Raw genomic sequence first — 21,055 nt, forward strand, 5'->3', positions numbered from 1 at the left:
AGAAAACACACCAAGTACTCTCCTGCCTGTCTCTCTGATCACCTTGGCTGTAGTAGTCCATCTTCCGGGAACTCCTCCTGTCCATCGAGAGCCTGTCTCACCTCTTTCCAAAAAGCCGCACAACATTCTTCCTTTCTGAGCTTCCACCACGTTTCTCTGCTCTACTATTGTCTTCTTAATCTTGCTACCCATCACCAGAGTCATCCTTCACACCACAATCAGATTTCGAGCTACACTCTCCCCGACCACTACCTTACAGTCAGTAACCTCTTTTAGATTACATCGTCTGCACAAAATATACAGTGCCTTGTTAAAGTATTTGGCTAATTTAAAAAAATTTTGGTCAAGAAACAACAAGTTGGACACAATAGTGAAGTGGAACGAAATTTATTGGATATTTTAAACTTTTTTAACAAATAAAATCGGAAAAGTGGGGCGTGCAATATTATTCGGCCCCCTTGTATTAATACTTTGTAGCGCCACCTTTTGGTGCAATCATAGTGGCAAGTGGCTTGGGGTATGTATCAGCTTTGCACATGGAGAGACTGAAATTCTTGCCCATTCTCTTTACAAAACAGCTTGAGCTCAGTGAGAGTGGATGGATAACGTTTGTGAACAGCAGTCTTCAGCTCTGCCCACAGATTCTCGATTGGATTCAGGTCTGGGCTTTGACTTGGCCATTCTAATAGCTGGATATGTTTACTTGTGAACCATTCCACTGTAGATTTGGTTTTGTTTTGGATCATTGTCCTGTTGGAAGATAAATCTGTGTCCCAGTCTCAGGTCTTTTTTAAAGACACCAACAGGTTTTCTTCCAGAATGGTCCTGCATTTGGCTCTATTCATCTTCCAAGTAAAAAACCATCTTCCCTGTCCCTGCTGAAGAAAAGCAGGCCCAAACCATGAGGCTGCTACCACCATGTTTGAGAGTGGGGATGGTGTGTTCAGGGTGATGAGCTGTGCTGCTTATACGCCAAACATATTGTTTTGCATTGTGGTCAAAAAGTTTGATTTTGGTGTCATCTGGCCAGAGCACATTCTTCCACGTTTGGTATGTCTCCCAGGTGGCTTGTGGCAATCTTTAAACAAGACTTTTTCTGGATATCTTTGAGAAATTGCTTTCTTCTTGCCACTCTTCCATAAAGGCCAGATTTGTGCAGTCTACGACTGATTGTTGTCCTATGGACAGACTCTCCCACCTCAGCTGTAGGTCTCTGCACTTCATCCAGAGTGATCATGGGCCTCTTGGCTGCATCTCTGATGAGTCTTCTCCATGTTCGAGGTTAAAGTTTAGAGCAGTGGTTCCGAAAGTGGGGTCCACGGACCCCCAGGGGGTGAAAAACATCTTTCCAGGGGGTCCGTGATATGAAGACGAAAAAAACGAAATCGTCTGGAACCTAATCATGATGAGAAAATTGCCCTTTCCACTGTTGAACCACGTTTTGATTTATTGTGCAAAAATGAAAAACAAGAGCACGTGAGTCACTTGTTATGTGTGTGAGTATTTTTGTTTTCCTTTCATGCTTTTATGTCACTATGATGCGGTTCTTTTGTGATGTGGAATTCTGGAATGTTCCGAGAGGTGCCTGTATAAGAAGACTGAAAAGGACCATCAACAGAGCTTCTTACCACCACTCTGTGGACAAATAGACAAGTACACGCCACACTGCATTCTGCCTTTCATTCTTAGATATTTCTGGACATTTGTTAACTTGGAATATTCTCTGGAAAGAACATTTGCCGAGTCCCTACACTCGGTTGTAGGCTCTCTGCATTTCTCTTCTTCTGCCAACGAATCTCTTTTCCTCCTCTTCTTTGTCTTTGACCCAGAGTAGCTGAATTTACACTGACGCTCTGCAGGTTAACGGTGCTGCAGACGGGCGTTGTTAACCTGGGTCATGACTGATCTTGTATGGGATTCTTTAGTTGAATGTTTGGCAAAGTTTCAAGACGGATGCCTTTTTTGACGCAACCCTCTGCATTCATCAGGGCTTCAGACCAGCCAACAGAGTCCACTGGCTTGTGTCCCCTTCCAACTGAACTTGAACAGTCATACCAAATCATTTACGAAAACTGCCTTTAATCATCTCAAGAACAAATCCAGTGTGAAAGCTTGCATGTGTCAAGCAGACCAGGAGAAGCTTTTCCATGCTTTAATCTTAAGTAGACTGAACTATTGTTGCTTTGCTTCTGTGTCGACCATAGTCTATTGTTTCTTCATTCCTGTTTGTTTGTTCTCAGTACTCAACATGAATGTCGTACCAGGGCGGCACTGACAGGCAGAGATAAATTTCTCGTGTGTTTTTGCATATTTAGCAATTAAAGCTCATTCTTCTTATAATGGTCTTCTGACTGCGACTATGTGCTTGTGTCATTGGACTTGTGGCCACAAGTCTTGGACACTCAGATGAAGAGCGGGGCGGAGCTGTCTACTGATCACCTGGTGTTGAGTTGACTCCGATGGTGGGGGAAGATGCCACTCCAACAAGGCAGGGCTTAATGTATCGTGAGAGTCTCCTGGGAACGTCTGGCAGAATCCCCCGTCAGAAGGAGTTTCAACCCCCAGCACTGGCAAAACTTCACCCACGTCGGAAGAGGCCAGGGGAACATTGAGGCCGAGTGAACCATGGTCGGTGCCTCGACTGCCAAGGCAGCTGACATGAGCTGTGGGTGTAAGGTAGTTTGTCCCTGTCGTCGCGGAAACCCTCAAACCCATTGATGGACATGAGCGGCGAGGGATAGTCAAGCTGAAGAAAGAGTGCTATCTGGCCTTTTAGCCTATGGAAGTCCTGAGGCAGATGATGGGTGCTAGCTGATCAAGGGGAATGGAGTTTTGGTGGTCACTGAGGAAAAAAAACAGGCTGTTCGGTCAATGTACGACCGGTGTCAAAATTTGGCCCACATTCCGGTGAGGGTTTGGCCCCATCAAGGCTGTCCTTTTTTCACCGATTCTATTCACAACCTTTATGGACAGAATTTCTAGGTACAGCAGAGGCATAGAGGGGGTTTGATTTTGGTGGTCTCAGTAGTGTATCTCTGCTTTTGCAGGTCTGATTCTGTTGGCCTCACCAAGTTGCAAGCAACTCTCACTGGAGCAGTTTGCAGAAGAGTGTGAAACTGCTGGGATTACAATCGGGACCTCCAAATTTGAGACAACGGTCCTCAGTCCAAAAAGGGTGGTGTGCCATTTTCATGTCGGGGATGAGTTCCTGCCCCAAGTGGAGGAGTTCAAGTATGTTGGAGTCTTGTTCACAACTGAGGGAAGAATGGAACAGGTGATCTCCAAGCGGACCAGTACAGCATCTGCAGTAATGCTGACTTCGTATCAGTCCGTTGTGGTAAAGAAGGAGCTAAGCCGAAGGGTGAAGCTTTCAATTTATCAGTCGATCTACATTCCTTCTTTCACCTTTGGTCATGATCAAAAGAACAAGATCCCAGATACAAGCGGCCAAAAAGACTTTCCTCTGCAGCATGCTTTGAGTGCTCCCAGCATGCTTTGCAGCACTACTCAGAATGCAAATGTTTAAAGTGCATGTTTTGTGTCAATTATTTCATCAGTCATTGTTTTATTTATTTTATTATTTGCTATTTATGCTATTCTGTTTGCTGTGGTGTGATAATTTTAGTATTGTTGTTAGCGTGGGCGGCATGGTGGATCAGATGGAAAGCGTTGGCCTCACAGTTCTGAGGAGCCAGGTTCAATCCCAGCCCTCCCTGTGTGGAGTTTGCATGTTCTCCCTGTGCCTGCATGGGTTTTCTCCGGGCACTCTGGTTTCCTCCCCCAAAACATGGATCATTAATTGGATACTCTAAATTGCCGCTAGGTGTGATGTGCCCTGCGATTGGCTGGCAACCAGTTCAGGGTGTCCCCTGCCACCTGTTCATTGACAGCTGGGATTGGCTCTAGCATTGCCGCGACCCTTGTGAGGATAACCAGCTAAGAAAATTTATGGGTGTTACAGTGTGAACATGTTGACTTGCCTACACAGTCAGTGCATGGGAGAATGAAAGTTTATTCTGTTTACAAATGTAAAACTGCAATTGTTCCTCACTGCCTCGTGAGCACCATCAAATGGTAGCTTTCATGAATGCTGAAACGGATGCTAGTATGAATGCTAACAATGTGATATGCATGTGTTGTATTTTATTGGAGTTGTCACACGTTCAGATTTTGGAACTTGGTGTGCTCACAATGCACACATTTTTTCAGAGAAAACTTGATACTTTTGAGTGTGACTTATCGTCATGAAAATATGGTACATTATGGGGAAATGAAAGCAAAATGACTGCCCCAAAAAGAAAGGATGTGATTTGTGGACATATGAAACTAAGATTGTTTTTTTATGATCCAAGGGCCACAGTTTGTCAGATGTCTTGCAAACACTGAATTTCAGCTCCAGCACACAGTGAAGAGAGTGAAGCAGGGTAGTGCAAGTGTCATGGGGTCTGGAAATGATTCTCATGCTAAGGTGTTGGGCCTCCACATTGAGTTATCTTGTGTATGAAATGTGATGCATCCATAAACTTGCGTTGCAAATTTCAAAACATGTTACTGATTTAACCACCCCCCTAAAAAAAAAAAATGAGGAAATCGATACTACTCTTTCCCCATGGTTGTGGGCATTTGAAACAAAGTCAACATTAAAGAGCTGAATTCAGAATTATGATCACTCTAATGCAGATAGACTTCGAAACAAGAGCTTGCAAAAACAGAATCAAGAACTTAGAGACAAACAGATTCCATCAGAATTACAGTATGATATAGTTCAAAACCAAATGTGTTCATATTTTTGTTACATGTATTACAAAGAGGAGTGTTTTTTTGTCTCACCAGCCACTGTTGACAAGGGAAACTGAGATGGAGCTCAGAAGCAAATTACATTTGGACTCGCTGATGATAGCCTCAACGTTGGCTCCTGGGGATATGACAATAAACTCTCGTATCCCATACCTGTCACCAGAGAAAGACTTGAGGGGCCAGGCATCGTGTGACAGAACGCACTTATACAGGCACTTAAGGAAAAAAGTAAACCCAGTAAGAAAATATATATAGTGAGATTTCTCTTCAGATAATTGGCATGGTTTCACTGGAGGGAACAAAGCAGAAAAGATAAAACAGGGTGGCTTAGACAAAAAAAAAAAAGTGATGCAATTTATGCTCAAATATGGCAATTTACTTTCAGAAGACAAACTTCAACAAGCTCCCTTTCTACAGAATGACTTTGGTTCAATCATCGCAGGCTCTTTTAGAAAAAGAGAACCAAAACAATCTTACTAATGAAAGGTTAATCGGAGTTCGAAGGTCAAATTGAAATTGTATGACGTGTGCAACCGTACGCCATACGCAGCACAATGTACAGATGTAATTGTAATTTTGGTTTCCACAGACTGAATGTGCCGACGTTTTGCCCTCACTAGATTAGCTACATGGAATGAGAAGATACTTTTCCCCACTAGCTGAGCATTACTGTATGTACAAGGCTGAAAGTGGAGTGTTGTATTTATGAGTGCTGTGTCTACAATTTGTATAATGCGCTTGGCTCACTTAATTCGGCTTCCCAATTTTTCAGCATTCTGCTTTTTACATCACATTGTCGCTGACTCAAGGAGGTTTTATAAAGTAACAAGATCATTTTAAAAATGTGAGGAGTAGAAAGTATAAATGTGTTTACAACATCTGCGAACATCATGGTCCAAGGGGATTCCAGTCTAACCTCACCTGTCAGCCTATCCATTACCACAGCACATAGGAAGGGGCTCAGAGCTGATCCCGGAAGCTGTCCCACCTCCACCTTAAATTCTTCTGTCACACCTACGGTACACCTTACCAATGCTCTGCTGCCCTCATACATGTCTGTACTTTTCTAACATGTTTCTACGCCAGACCAGACTTAGGTATGCAGTAAAACAGTTCCTCTCTTGATATTCTGTGATGGGTTTTCTCTAGATCCACAAAGACACAATGTAGCTCTTTCTCATGTTCTCTGTTCTTTTCCACAAGCATCCTTAAAGCAAATAATATAACTGTGGTACTCTTTCTAGGCATGAAACCATACTGTTGCTCGCAGATACTTATTTCTTGTTCTGAGTCTTGCCTCCACTACTCTTTCCCATAACTTCATTGTGTGGCTCATCAACTTTATTCCTCTATTGTTCCTACAGCTCTGCAAATCATCTTTGTTGAAGACTTTTCCTCCATTCTTCAGGCATCTTCTCACCCACTAGTATTCTGTTGAATAATTTGGTCAAAAACTCAACTGCTACCTCTCCAAATTGCTTCCATACTGCCACAGGTATGTCATCAGGACCAACTGTCTTTCCATTTTTCATCTTGTTCAGTGGCTTTATAACTTCCCCTTGACTAATCATTGCCAATTCCTGGTCCTTCACACTTGCCTCTTCTATTCTTACTTCCCTCTGATTTTCTTCATTCATCAACTTCTCAGTATTATTTCCATCTATTTAGCACACTACTGGCACCAGTCAACACATTTTCATTTCTATCCTGAATGACTTCGCTGCTGCAATATAGCAGGGTGTTCAAATACTGTATGTTCCTGCCTTTTCTGGAAAAAGGTGTTCACGACTGCCATTTCTATAGTTTTTGCAAAGTCCACCACCATCTATCCTTCAACGTTCCTATCCTGGATGCCGTACTTACCCATCACTTCTTCGTCGCCCCTGTTTCCTTCATTGCCGTGGGTGGGCGTTGTTAATCCGGGCCCCGACCAATTCGGTATTGTATTCTTCAGATCTTCATCTTCTTTTCCTTTCGGCTTGTCCCATCAGGGGTTGCCATAGCATGTCACCTTTTTCCAATTAAGCCTATCTTGTGCATCATCTTCTTTAAGAACCACTGTCCTCATGTCCTCCCTCACAACATCCATAAATCTTTTCTTTGGTCTTCCTGTCACTCTTTTGCCTGGCAGCTCCATCCTCAGCATCCTTCTACCAATATACTCACTCGTCTCTGAACATGTCCAAACCATCTAAGTCTGCTCTCTCTAACCTTGTCTCCAAAACATGAGCTCGTTCCTAATCCTATCCAACCTGTTCACTCCAAGTGAGAACCTCAGCATCTTAATTTCTGCTCCTTCCAGTTCTGTTTCCTGTTGTTTCTTCAGTGGCACCGTCTCTAATGCGTACATCATGGCCGGCCTCACAACTGTTTTATAAACTTTGCCCTTCATCCTAGCGGATATTCTTCTGTTGCATAGACCACCAGACAACTTCCGCCAACTGCTCCACCCCGCTTGGACCCATTTCTTCACGTCTTCAGGAGTTTCAACTTCCATGATTTTTGTAAAATCTGGACCAACATTTGTCATTGAAGGGAGGGAAGAGAGACACCGATAAACTTCTTAATTGCTCTCACAGTGTATTTATTGCAGTGTCCTGTGGAAGGAGGTGGTGCAAGCGCCCGACCACATGGTGATGCTGCTGCACAGGATGTTCTCAAACATCCCATTGTAAAAGGAGATCATGTTGCTGGACGGGGCTTTTGCTCTTTTCCATTTCCGCAGGAAGTATAGCCACTGTTGAGCCTTTTTAGATAGTGCTGTGGTGTTATGGGTCCAGGACAGGTCTTCGAAGATTTGTGCACCAAGGAATTTGGCGCTACTCACAGCTCAACTGCTTCACTGTTGATGGTTAGCAGAGGATGTTGGGTGATCCTTTCCTGAAGTCCACTATAATGTCCTTAATCTTCTCCATGCTCAGGTGGAGATTGCTGTCCTTGCACCATCACCAGGTGGCTCACCTGTAGCTTGTCCCATCGTTGTTGTTGATGGGACCCACATAGTCACGTCTGCAAACTTGATGAAGAAATTGGAGTTGGATGTCGTGTGCAGTCGTGGGTCACCTGAGTGAGGAGGAGGTGACCATTAAGAAAATCCAACAGCGAAGAGGAGTTGTCGCAGGTCTGTTGGGGGGGTGTCTTGTAGTCTTTGATGGTCTGCCTACCACGCAACAGGTTCCTGGTGTCTCTGCTGTCGCTGAAGTCGTCAGTTATCCACCTGGAGTACTGCCTCTTACCTTCTCTGATGCCAAGTTGGCTCTGGCTGGTTTCTGTGTACTCCTGGAACTAAGTGGTGGCACATCAGTCCTTTAATGGCTCTGATGACCACTCAAGCCATATCTGGATATTCTTGGCTGGCTTTGTCACCTTAAACAGGATGAAGGATGAGGAAGGCATCAGGGTGTGATGTCTTCTGCTCACTGATGAACCGGTGGAGTTACGACATCGCTCCTGTTGTTAGTTGAGTTGGGATGGACGTAAAATGCTGCCAGCAGAACAACAGTATATTGCTATGATAGGTAGAAGGGTTGGCACTTGACGATCATCAACTCCAGCAGTGTTGGACAGGGTTTAGAAATCACTGCAGCGTGGCACCAGGCATCATGATTGTAAACACTAATACCCCCCCACCGCAAGTGATCCCTCCCTCAAAGAGGGCGCTGTCTGCTTGGTGGCATGTTTGTGTGTGTCTGTACATATGTCCATCCATCCATCCATCCATCCATTTTCTTAGACGCTTATCCTCACAAGGGTTGCTGGAGCCTATCCCAGCTGTCAAGGGGCAGGAGGCAGTGTACACCCTGAACTGGTTGCCAGCCAATCGCAGGACACACAGAGACAAATAGCCGCACTCACGATAACACCCCGGGGCAATTTAGAGTGTCCAATTAATGTTGCATGTTTTTGGGATGTGGCAGGAAACCCACGCAAGCACATGGAGAACATGCAAACTCCACACAGGCGGGCTGGGATTGAACCCGGGTCATCGGAACTGTGAGGCCAACGCTTTACAGCGGCTCCACCGTGCTGCCTCAATAGTGTACTATAGGCAGTGTACATATATATATTGTGGCTTTATGTATATAGGCTCCAGCATATATATATACACACACACACACAGTAGAGATACAGCCACAGAAACCTGTTCATGCATATACAGTAACAGAAACAATTAGACCCTTTTTTCTTCTTCAATTTCCAATTAATTTTAAAGCCTGATAAAGCATAATACCTCCAGAATACAATGGACAAAGTATAGCTGACTCCAGTGGCTTCGCTACGCCTATTCGATGGAGGTCTGAAGCTCCCCTAAAAGCTTCTCAATCACCTGAAATTATTTGGAAGTTTGTGTTTCGGTAAAGTGCTATTGTCTAAAATTAAAAAATTGATATTAAATCGAATTGCAACATTAAGATTTGAATTGAATTGTGAGATCTTAATGCCCAGCCTAACGATTCACCCTATTATCTTGCTTGAACAGACTTCTAAATGACAATGATGTGTGTAGAAAAAAATTAAAATAAATCAAAATATAAAAAGCTAAACTTTATATAGTGGTCAATCAATGTGTGTCATACACAGATTAGACTTTACAAAAATGTTTTATTCTTGACAGTATTCTTTTGTCAAATATTTCTTGATAATAAAACAGATGCATAAACTTACCATCTGACCAAACAGTGGGCTCGAGGAGGGAAGTCACTATTAGTGGACAAAAGGTCCTGCATTGCAGAGGGAAAGGTAGCTGTAAACAAACAAAGTGTCTTTTATGTTCTTTTTCATTATGAATGAATTAGAGGTGTAAAATGTGGTACAGTTTATTATTGTCTACCAAAGATTGATGTACACAAAAGTATGTCATTTTCCATACCCATGTATTTTAGGCTGGTGAGGATAGAGCAATGTATATCTTTACCATGACAAAAAAAAAAATGAATGGAAAGCCACAAACAAATTGCAATCAATAGTTTGTTAGAATATGTTTTATGTAAAATTGTCTCTGATATTTATACAGTCTCCCATAGCTACTTCACAGCAGATGCTGGTGAAAACAATGCCATGCATCTGTTTGCTGTGGAGGCCCCATCACACCCAGATAAATCCAGCTTTGGTGATTATTGTCTAAAAGTCAGAAATGAATAAATGGTGGCACTGCAAATAATTCTCTGGCCACAATGTGAAAGGGAGTTTGATGAATGAAACCTGATTAAAAACGTCTATTGTTGTACAAAACTGGGTCCATAAAAAGTAGAAATAAAATTTCTACTTTTTTCAAATCCACAAATACATTTGCGATTTACACATTTTACTAATCAACCAATGATAAATGTTTTCCAAATTCACAAATATTTCCACGATTTACATGTTTTGTGTGTGTGCATTTATGACTTTTCATTTGTAAATATTAAATTTTGCTTCTGAATTGTTGGAGGTGCATTTGTGAACCAACAGGCTTGCGCATTTTGTTGTAACAAATGTAACATTTGCAAGTTGAAAAGAAAAATCACGTGGGAACTCCAACGATCTGCAAGGCAGCAATGTTGTTGTCTCAGAGAGAGAGAGAGAGCGAGAGCGAGAGCGAGAGCGAGAGCGAGAGAGAAAAGAGACACTTATTTAGATTAGGTGAGGAAGGTCATTTCTTTATATTCAAGTCACCAATGGAGACAGTAACACCGGCACTTAACGGGTGGAAGGCTTTCCTATGTATGAATGAATCTTAAAAAGGTTATAATTGTCGCAATAATAAATACACCTGCCTCAAACAGCCTTCCAACAATTCAAAAGCAAAACTGAATATTTCCAAATGACACGCAACATTAAAATACGCGTAAATTGCCTGTATAATTGTGAATTCCAAAACCGTGGAAATAATATGGAATGGAAAAAATGTATAAATCAGATACACTTAGGGATTTGAAAAACGTGATTTCAGATATATTTGAGGATTTTAAAAAAATGTAAATGGATATACTTGTGGATTGACAAACGTGTGAATTGCACATATTCAGTCGGTACGAAAAGTATTCAGACGTCCTTAAAATGTTCATTTTTATATTGCAGTGATTTGCTAAAATCACGTTTTTTTTCCCCACTCACTGTACACACATTATCCCATATTGACATGACACAAAAATAGAATTGTTGAGTTTTTGAGGAGCTATATTATGTCACAAGAGCTGCTGAGACAGTTCTACTCAGCAGTCATCCAATCAGTACCATGTACCTCCATCACAGTCTGGTTTCCAACTGCAACGGACAATCAAAACCGCTGAATGGATTGTCGACACCACTCTTCCCACCCTTGAAGACTTGCATGCCACTTGAACTAGATAAAGAGCAGGCAGGATCCTTTCGGACCCTCCACATCCTGACCACCGGCTCTTCCAGCTCTTTCCGTCAGGTAAGCGCTACAGATCAATGCAAGTCAAAACTAGCAGGCATTCAAACTGTTTTTTCCCGCTGGCAATTAAATCATTAAATTCTTGATTAGCGAAGCTAGTATTTTCTGCCTTGTGCCGTTGTTGGTCCAATCAGTATTAGTATTAGTAATATATTCTGTAGACTATCCCACAATTCGTCACCTTACTGCTATAAAAGAGGAAGACTGTGCATCTTGCACATCTGTGACTCTTATAAGGCATAGTTCCTATGAACACAATGTCTCTTGTTCTTGTTACTTTGTTTGTTGTTTGTCCTGAATATCGTATCAGCGCGTCACCGACTACCTGGAGACAAAATCCTTGTGTGTTTTCAAACACTTGGCCCATAAAGCTGATTCTGATTCATTTTTTTTGTTAACACAAGTGTCGATGAGGACAACCCTTTAGTTAACTTTGTCATGCTGGGCTAGAATAACAGCTTTAAAAGCAGGGTGGTGCTTGAAATCATTGTTCTTCCTCTGTTACTGGGAAAGAAACACATGAAGTCCTCATTGCGATGCACAAAAAGTGCTTTAGGGGTAAAGATAAAGCTGCGAGTAAGAGTGCATCTAAATCAAAAATTTATTGGATCATCATCAACTTCAAGGAGAGAGGTTAAAATGCTGTGAAGCAGGCTTCAGGGTGCCCAAGAAAGTCCAGCAAACCCCAGGACCGTTTTCTAAAGTTCATTGTTCTGCGGGATCGGGTCACCACCAGTGCAGAGCTTACTCAGGAATGGCAGAAAGTTGATGTGAGTACATCTGCACACACAGTGAGGTGAAGAATTTTGGAGGATGGCTTGGTGTCAAGAAGTGGAACAAAGAAGCCACTTCTCTCCAAGAAAAACATCTGGGACTTCTCAGCCAAGGGAACTGGCTCACTCACAATTTTTCTGAAAAACAAAGCCATGAAATAAAAATGGTACCTATACATCCTCAGAGAGCAACTTCTTCCAACCATCCACGAGCAGTTTGGTAACTAACAATTCATTCTCCAGGATGACGGAACACTTTGCCACAAGGCAAAAGTTCTAACTATATGTGGCTCAGAGAGAGAGAGAGAGAGAGAGAGAGAGAGAGAAAAAAAAATAGACATTTTGAGAGCAGGGCCAGGAAAGTCACCAGACCTTAATTTCATTGAGAACAAAAACTGACAAATTCCAAGCGTTGATTATAAAAGAATGAGGTCAGTCAAGATATGGCCCAGATGTTAATTGACAGCATACCAGGTAGGATTGCAGAGGTCTTGAAAAAGAAGCGTCACCATTCCAAATATTTACACTGTATAAATTTCATTTGTAAATAAAATTCTTGTAATTATAGTTTAGTTGGGCAAAGTAACATCTTACAAAAAAAAAATCTAAAAATAATGAAGTAGCAAAGTTTATGAAAACCGATACTTGTCATTCTCTAAAGGTTTGGCCATGACTGTACAAGATTGAGCATTTCCTGTATCAGTGTATATACATATAAAAGCAAGGGAAAAAAATAAATAAAAATAGATGTGTAAAATGAAATGCGTTAAATGTATTACACAAGATGTTGAAATCAGCGTGCCTTCACATTAATAGCATTGCTAGAGGAAATATGAGAGTTCGGGGTCCATGGCTCCTGGGTGGAAAAAAAAAAAAATAAAGTGTTCCTCGGTCTATTTGTCCTTGCTTTTGTGCATCTGTACAGCTTTCCAGATGGCAGGAGATCAAACAGTTGCGTACGTGGGTGTGTAATGTCCCTAATGATTAGAGTTTTGCTGAGGGACTGAAAAGAGTAAATGTCTGCCATGGAGGGTAAGGGCAGCCAAGGAACTTCTGTGCTTCTTTAATTGTCCTCTAAAGCTTTGCTCTATCTGCCTCAGTGCAGTTTCCATCCCAGAGGGAGAGACAATATGTCAGCAGGATCACGATGAATGAGCAGTAAATGGCCAGGTTGGTTTTCCTGAGAACTTTCAGGAAAAGGAGAGCCTTTTGAACCTTCTTGATGACCTGTTGCCTGTTCAAGAGAGGTCCTCAGATTCCCAGAATCTGAATGTACAGACTCTCTCTACACGCTCACCAGTGACGAAAATGGGAGCCTGTTCTGTTCCTCCTGAAGTACACAATGATCTCCTTTGTTTTTGTAGTGTTCAGAGCCAGATTGCTGTTTGAGGGAGTTGTGAGCTTCTGGACCTCCTCTATTTAGGTTGCCTCATCTCCCTTTGAGATCATCATTTAGGCTAGTTAAGGGATTATTTGGGGGGATAGGAATGATTGTCGAAAATCTCAAACAAGTGGGGTTTAATGCCGTTTGTAGTATTTATCAAATTAATTTTTTAAATTGTCTAGACACAGCACTGTATTGGTCAGGAATGTCTGCATTGGTGGGAAAATGTTGAATGTTGGATTTCCCCCCCCTCACCTCAATATCCAGAACAATTGGTGTTTTGGCTGTAACATTGGTTGATTTTGTTGGGCTAAATGAAACAGCATGCACAAAAAAAAACTTTTTTTTTCTTTTACGTCTCACTTTAAAAAAATATCTTTTATTAATTTCACTTCTGAAATTGTCAACACTGTGTCCGGGCACGGCACAGTATTGGTCGGTAATGTCGGACGTTGGATTCTGCACTCTCCAATATCCAGAAATATCAGTGTTTTGGGTGTCTCAAGATAGTGTTAATTGACTCCCATCACAAAATATGGACGATTCGTAACATTTGTGAACTCTCAATACGCACAGTACAATTATATATACAAACACAGTTGAATCAAGATGTTTACATGCTCCAGTGACTCATATTTGAAAATTGTACAGGTGTGGTCAGTCATGCCCGCAGATATAAAGTTGCGGGTGTGATTAGGGATGGAATCTCAAGACCTTTAAATAAGTTACTGAGTTGTTATACCAGAGTATGTAGTTGTTACCTAATACCATAATCCTAATTTATTGATACTGCAAACATTGAGAAAGACATTTTGAAAGAGGTCAATAGACATTCAATTTCAAAACTAATTTATGATATATTGTTATAATCTAGTGTAATTTACGGCGGTATCTATTGTCGATCCATTGATGAAAGCTAGCAGTAGATTATATCTTCCTAAAGCATGTAGAGGGGAAAAGTTTTCAACTTTAAGATAACGCGGTACCAAGGGGGAAAATGACCGTTCGCATTTAGATATGGACAGCCTAGTCTAACATAAGAATTTAGCCAAAGTGAAAGTAAATAATATCATACTTATTCTAGTTGTATACTGAAACAGTGCCTGTCATATCCCAGAAATGTTTTCAATATAACTCAGGGGTGCCCAGATTTTTTTCCCCCACAAGATCTACTTTTCAAGCAGCCAGCCGGGGCGGTGGAGTTGGGTTGTGCACTAGGGTGAATCTGGTCCCCCGACATCTTTCAAAATCAACAAACTTTTTTCTGGAGGTGAGGTTCATCATGTAAGAGCTGCTTTCAAATTTGAACAAAATCGAATCGTGTTTAGAGGTTCCTCATGGAGATCAAATTTTTCGAAATTAGTCGGATTTTGGTAAAGAATAGTTGATCAGCAATGCGCCCATTTTCCAGAAAAATTTTTCTAAGCTATTGTCGAGCGGCGTCGAGAACGTCAGGACATTCCCCAGAACGTTCAGAAGCACTCATGAAATCCTTGAGCAGGTTGACCTCTCAGCCCTAGTTGGTGTTTACCTCTCAGTTAACGCGAAGTCATTGAACTGTCAACATGGCCGCTGCGAAACAGAAAGACCCACGGTATTTTTTGCTTGGGACCCTCCCAACCGTAGATGATAAAGCCATCAAAGGAGCCAAACTTCCTTCCAGAAAACAGATTCTTCTGTCATTCATTGCTGCAAAAGAGGAATTCCAAAGACAAGACGGTCGCCAAGCCTATCAGGGAACCCGCAAAATCTGTCGTTCAGGAAGTCGTGATTTTTTACCAGAAAGCAAGGATACCAACAGTTGCGGGAAAAAAGATGTCGGAGAAGGTTGAATCGTTATACGCAAGAGCAAGAGCTGATGACCTCTCAGCCCTAGTTGGTGTTTACCTCTCAGTTAACGCGAAGTCATTGAACTGTCAACATGGCCGCTGCGAAACAGAAAGACCCACGGTATTTTTTGCTTGGGACCCTCCCAACCGTGGATGATAAAGCCATCAAAGGAGCCAAACTTCCTTCCAGAAAACAGATTCTTCTGTCATTCATTGCTGCAAAAGAGGAATTCCAAAGACAAGACATCGCCAAGCCTATCAGGGAACCCGCAAAATCTGTCGTTCAGGAAGTCGTGATTTTTTACCAGAAAGCAAGGATACCAACAGTTGCGGGAAAAAAGATGTCGGAGAAGGTTGAATCGTTATACGCAAGAGCAAGAGCTGATGAAAATTCAAACAAACATCGACTAGACTTCCCCGTAGAAGATTGAAGAAGATTGGCTCAGATATACACGTCCCATTTGATGTACTGAAATCAACAAAATTAGTTTCAACGGCAATGAGGAATTATATTTCGCCTACTGCGCTAGCGGCAACCATAGAATCTCTCATCAGCTCTTGTGATGCCACTACATCTGCAGTAAACTTGAACCCGGTGCAGTCCTACCGGTACCGGAAGGACGCGGCCGCCAACATTGCTGAGAGAATCCAGACGGACTGGGTTCCTCCCCGACCAGGAGGGATGGCAAACTAATGGAGACGTTACCTGATAAATACGCAAAGGATGATCGTCTTCCTGTGTTGATTTCGGCCGTGGGTGGGATCAAATTGCTCAGTGTTCCTGCCCTTCCTGTAAAGTCTTCGGAAAGAGCTGGAGATCTTCTTTCTAAAGCTACGCTCGATCTAGCGGAGACATGGAACTGTAGTGGCAATATTTCAGCTATAGTATTTGATACCACCAGTGCTAATACGGGACATCTCACAGCTGGCTGCATTTGCATCCAGGAAAACCTCGGGAAAGCTCTGTTGTGGTGCGCTTGTCGAAGACATGTGGGTGAAATCTTACTCACAAAGGCTTGGGATGCTCTGGGTGTGGAAGTATCAAGAAGCAAAGACGTGTCAGTGTTTACGAAATTCAGGGACAGGTACTCTGAACTGGATTAGACTGCTGAGCTGACGAGAGACAGCAGTTCGGATCCTTTTATGCTGGAGCAGCGACATCATGTCATTGAACTTCTGACAACCATCAAGACAGGCACTGGTGACCCCAACTCAGCTGCTGTGAACTTGTTACCGCGAGGCGACTACCGAGAACTGCTAGACTTGGTTTTAGTTTACCTAGGAGAGGACAATACATCCAACTTTCAGAAACCCATTGCGACACACAAAGCTCGCTGGATGGCGAAACTTTTGTATGGGATCAAAATGATTCTTTTAAGAAATTCTGTCACCGATTTGAAGGATAGACTCTTATCAAGGTCTGTCATGGATAAAGTAGCAAGATTTGTGACGCACATTTATGTGCCGTGGTGGTTCATGTGTCCAATTAGCTCAGAAGCGCCGATCAATGATTTACAATTGGCTAAAAATATGACGAAATTTGTGAATATTGATCCAGTGATAGCTAAAGCTGTTTTGAAGGGGTTCAGGAAACACTACTGGTACTTGGTGCCAGAAATGATTCCGCTCAGTCGCTTCAGTGACAGTCTCGACAAGACAGAGAAACGTGAAATAGCGGAAACAATTATCGCATTACCAAACAAACCACATAACGAGAGTTGGCACGGGACTGGTTACGGGAAACCAATTTTCCCCTGTTTTGACCTTGAACATACAAAATTGAAAGATTTGTGTTCATGCGATTCGTGGAAATTCTTTGAATTACTTGATATAGACACTGATTTTCTTGAAGATCCTGAACAATGGCAGTCAATGGAAAACTACCGAAAACATCAATCTGTCGTCCAAAACCTAAGGGTGACTAATGACAGTGCCCAGAGAGGTGTAAAACTAGCTGCCGAATTTCTAAAATCCGCTAAAATAGTGAAAAACTACCAAAATGTTTTAAAAGTTGTGGAAAATGACAGGAAAGCTGTACCAAACCAATGGAACAAAATGAAAACCGAAATTGAAAAATTGGGATTTGCATTTGTAGACTGGAGACAAACTGTGAAAAATTTAACATTTTACTATTGCAGCGTTATGTAGGTACATTTCAGGATGTATGTTTTGAATGATGGATGTTCATTTGAATGAATATTTTACGAATACATTTTAATCTTTCCTTATGGCTATTTTTTTAAGAAATCACGGATATTTTATTGCTTGCAGTCCACTGATGCGAGTCGACATATAAGCTTTAATGTGCCAATTTGACTGATGCAATGTTGAGATTTCCATCACGATGAGGAACCCCTAAACATTGAAATATTTCATCCGAATTTCACCGTTTTACTTTTAATATCAAGCTTCACGCTAGAAAAAAAGTTCAGTTCAAAAGACTCAAGTTTTCAAAATCAAGGGGGACCAGATTCACCCTATTGTGCACACGCGCATTGCAGCGACTGCCATAAATTGGAGGCCGGCTTGCTAGAATGGACCTTTATGTCCATGCGCCACACCTGAATCAAGCGACGAGGTGGATGATAGACTAATACACAGTCTTTTTTTTGTTTTTTTTGGGCACGCTGTCACGCGATCAACCAAAACTGCCTCGCAATCGACGCAATGAGCACCCCTGGTGTATCTGAATTTCCTTTGACATGGCTCATTATGTTGATGGCTTCTGACGTAAATGCGCTCGCAGTACATGAAGCAGCTCGGAACATGTGCTTTTGGCATCACTTCCGAACATGCTCAGTAAGGTTAACTTGCATTTCCTGTTTCCGGGTGAATTCTGATTGTTTAGGATCAGGCTAGTTTTGTTTCCAACGTTTATGAAATAAACAAAAATTATTGTCAAGACTACACAAAATAAGCGACGTCTTTTAATATCTATTTTTTCTATTCGTAACAAATGTTCTTTGTTGTGCAGATTTGTGAGTGTGATGGCACGCGGGCGTGATCATGCCCATCAAATGTGAGTGACTGCATACACGGTGCAAAAACGTTTCTATTTTCACTGTCTGATATCAAATTAGACTTCAAACCTCTCCCAGTTCTGGTCTGTCAGGATCACCAAAAATTATTTAACTTTGTAAAATGCCACACTGAACAAAGACACCACAGACAAAATTGTACAACTCCACACGGCTGGAAAGGGCTACGGATAAATTGGCAAGCAGCATGGTGAAAAAAGGTCCACTGTTGGAGCAATCATTAGAAAATGGAACAAGCTAAACATGATGCTCAATCTCAATCAGAGTGGAGCCCCATGAAAGATATCACCTCGTGGGGTCTCAATGATCCTTACAAAGGTGAGGAATCAGCCCAGGACTACACGACAGGACTTGGTCAATGACATGAAAAGAGTTGGGACCACCATTTCATAGGTGACTGTTGGTAATACACTGAGACGTCATGGTTTGAAATCATGCATGGCACGGAAGGTTTCCCTGCTTCAACCAGCACATGTTAAGGCCCGTCTTAAGTTTCCCAATTACCATTTGGATGATACATAGGAGTCATGGGAGAAAGTTTTGTGGTCGGATGAGACTAAACTGGAACTTTTTCGTCATAATTCCACGAACCGTGTTTGGAGGAAGACGACTGATGAGTTCCATCCCAAGAACATCATCCTTAATGTGAAGCATGGGGCTGGTAGCATTATGCTTTGGAGGTGTTTATCTGCACATGGGACAGGACGACTGCACTGAATTTAGGAGAGGATGACCGCGGCCATGTATAGTGAGATTTTGGGGAACAACCTCTTTCCCTCAGTCAGAGAATTGAAGATGGGCCGTGGCTGGGTCTTTCAACATGACAATGACCCGAAGCACACAGACAGGAAAACCAAGGACTGGCTCCGTAAGAAGCATATCAAGGTTCTGGCGTGCCCTAGCAATTCTCCAGCCCTAAACCAAATGTCGTGTATTCCTGGGCTGATTCCTCAGCTTTGTAAGGATCATTGAGACCCCAACGAGGTGATATGTTGCATGGATCTCTCTCACAGTGGACATGCACCTGCAATGAAATTTTTATTTATTTATTGGTTGATTTCTCAGTAGGAGAACTTGCAATATAGCAGGGTGTTCAAATACTTATTTCTGTCACTGTACCCAGATACACATGAAAATTCCTGGGGTGCGATTTTTCATATTTCGCAGGGGGTTCTAATCGCCATTAACTACAAAAAAATAGGGATTATTGCATGTCTTTTGTGAAGCACTTTGTTGCTTTTAAAGTATGAAATGTGCGGCATGGGTTGTCTACAGGTCATTGGAAGCCCAAAATACATGAAGTCATTCAAGAAAAGAGATTAGCAAAGAAGAAGTGGGACATTGAGAGGACTGAGGAGAGGCGGAAGAAATACATTGAGATGTGATGTAGAGTAAAGGAAGAGGTGGCGAAGACTAAACAAGAAGCACATGACGACATGTACACCAGGTTGGATAGGAAAGAGGGAGAAAAAGATCTCTACAGGTTGGCCAGACAGAGGGCTAGAGATGGGAAGGATGTGCAACAAGCAAAGGTGATTAAGGATATTGTTGGAAATATGTTGACTGGTGCCAGTAGTGTGGAAAGTAGATGGAAAGAGTACTTTGAGAAGTTAATGAATGAAGAGAATGGGAGGGTTGAAGAGGCAAGTATTAATGACCAGGAATTGGCAATGATTAGTAAGGGGGAAGTTGGAAAGGCACTGAACAGAATGAAAAATGGAAAGACAGTTGGTCCCGATGACATACCAGTGGAGGTATGAAAGCAATTTGGAGAGGTGGCTATGGAGTTTTTGACCAACTTATTCAATAGAATACTAGAAGGAGGGAAGATGCCAGAAGAATGGAGGAAAAGTGTGCTCGTCCCCATTTTTAAGAACAAAGGCGATGTTAAGAACTGTGGAAACTACAGAAGAATAAAGATGATGAGCCACACAATGAAGTTATGGGAAACAGTAGTGGAGGCTAGACTCAGGACAGAAACAAGTATCTGCGACAAACAGTATGGTTTCATGCCAAGAAAGAATACCACAGATCCATTATTTGCCCTGAGGATGCTCGTGAAAAAAAACAGAGAATGTCAGAAGGAGCTATATTGTGTCTTTGTAGACCTAGAGAAAAAGCCTATGACAGAGTACCAAGAGCGGAACCGTGGTACTGTGTGGCCGTAGAAATATGTTAGAATATAATATATAATACATGTATGAGGGCAGCAGAACAGCGGAGAGGTCTGCCGTGGGTGGTTCAAAAGAATTTAAGGTGGATGTGGGACTGCATCAGGGATCTACACCTGGCGGAAGGTGTCTGGTGTGTTATGTGACAGAAGAGTCTCTGCTAAGATGAAGGGGAAACTTTACAAAAGAGTGGTGAGGCCAGCCATGATGTATGGATTAGAGACGATGGCACTGAAGAAACAAAAGGAAGCAGAACTGGAGGTAGCAGAAATGAAGATGCTGAGGTTCTCGCTTGGAGTGAATAGGTTGGATAGGATTAGAAATGAGCTCATGAGAGAAACAGCCAAAGTTGGATGTTTTAGAGACAAGGTTAGAGAGAGCAGACTTAGATGGGTTGGACATGTTCAGAAGTGTGCTGAGGATGGAGCTTCCAGGCAAAAGAGCGATCTGCACTGAGCCCCTTCCTGTTTGTGGGAGTAATGGATAGGCTGACAGATGAAGTTAGACTGGAATCCCCTTGGACTATGATGTTCGCGGATGATATTATGATCTGCAGTGAAAGCAGGGAGCAGCCGGAGGAACAATTAGAAAGATGGAGGCACGCACTGGAAAGGAGAGGAATGAAGATTAGCCGAAGCAAAACAGAATATACGTGCATGAATG

The 21,055-nt window shown here is 42.2% G+C and overlaps 1 protein-coding gene across 8 annotated transcripts in view; it reads right to left on the reverse strand.

The window, feature by feature from the left end:
- Positions 1-21,055, reverse strand: part of rab3gap1 (RAB3 GTPase activating protein subunit 1) — a 230,181-nt gene that overhangs the window by 196,258 nt on the left and 12,868 nt on the right. For 3 of the 8 annotated variants that reach the window (XR_009798163.1, XM_061841834.1, XM_061841832.1), the window contains 2 exons: positions 9,463-9,541; positions 4,831-4,950 (listed from right to left, as the gene is read on the reverse strand). Coding sequence is in view for 6 of the 8 variants with exons in the window: in XM_061841834.1 (XP_061697818.1) it covers positions 4,831-4,950; positions 9,463-9,541 (199 nt within the window). In the remaining 2 variants the exon portion in view is untranslated. Of the gene's footprint in view, positions 1-4,830; positions 4,951-9,462; positions 9,542-11,945; positions 12,109-12,141; positions 12,216-21,055 lie in introns of those variants that run through there. The other 5 variants (XM_061841831.1, XM_061841833.1, XM_061841830.1 and 2 more) reach the window with 5 other exon arrangements.

Source organism: Syngnathoides biaculeatus, chromosome 14, assembly GCF_019802595.1.
Source record: "Syngnathoides biaculeatus isolate LvHL_M chromosome 14, ASM1980259v1, whole genome shotgun sequence".
NCBI lineage: Eukaryota > Metazoa > Chordata > Actinopteri > Syngnathiformes > Syngnathidae > Syngnathoides > Syngnathoides biaculeatus.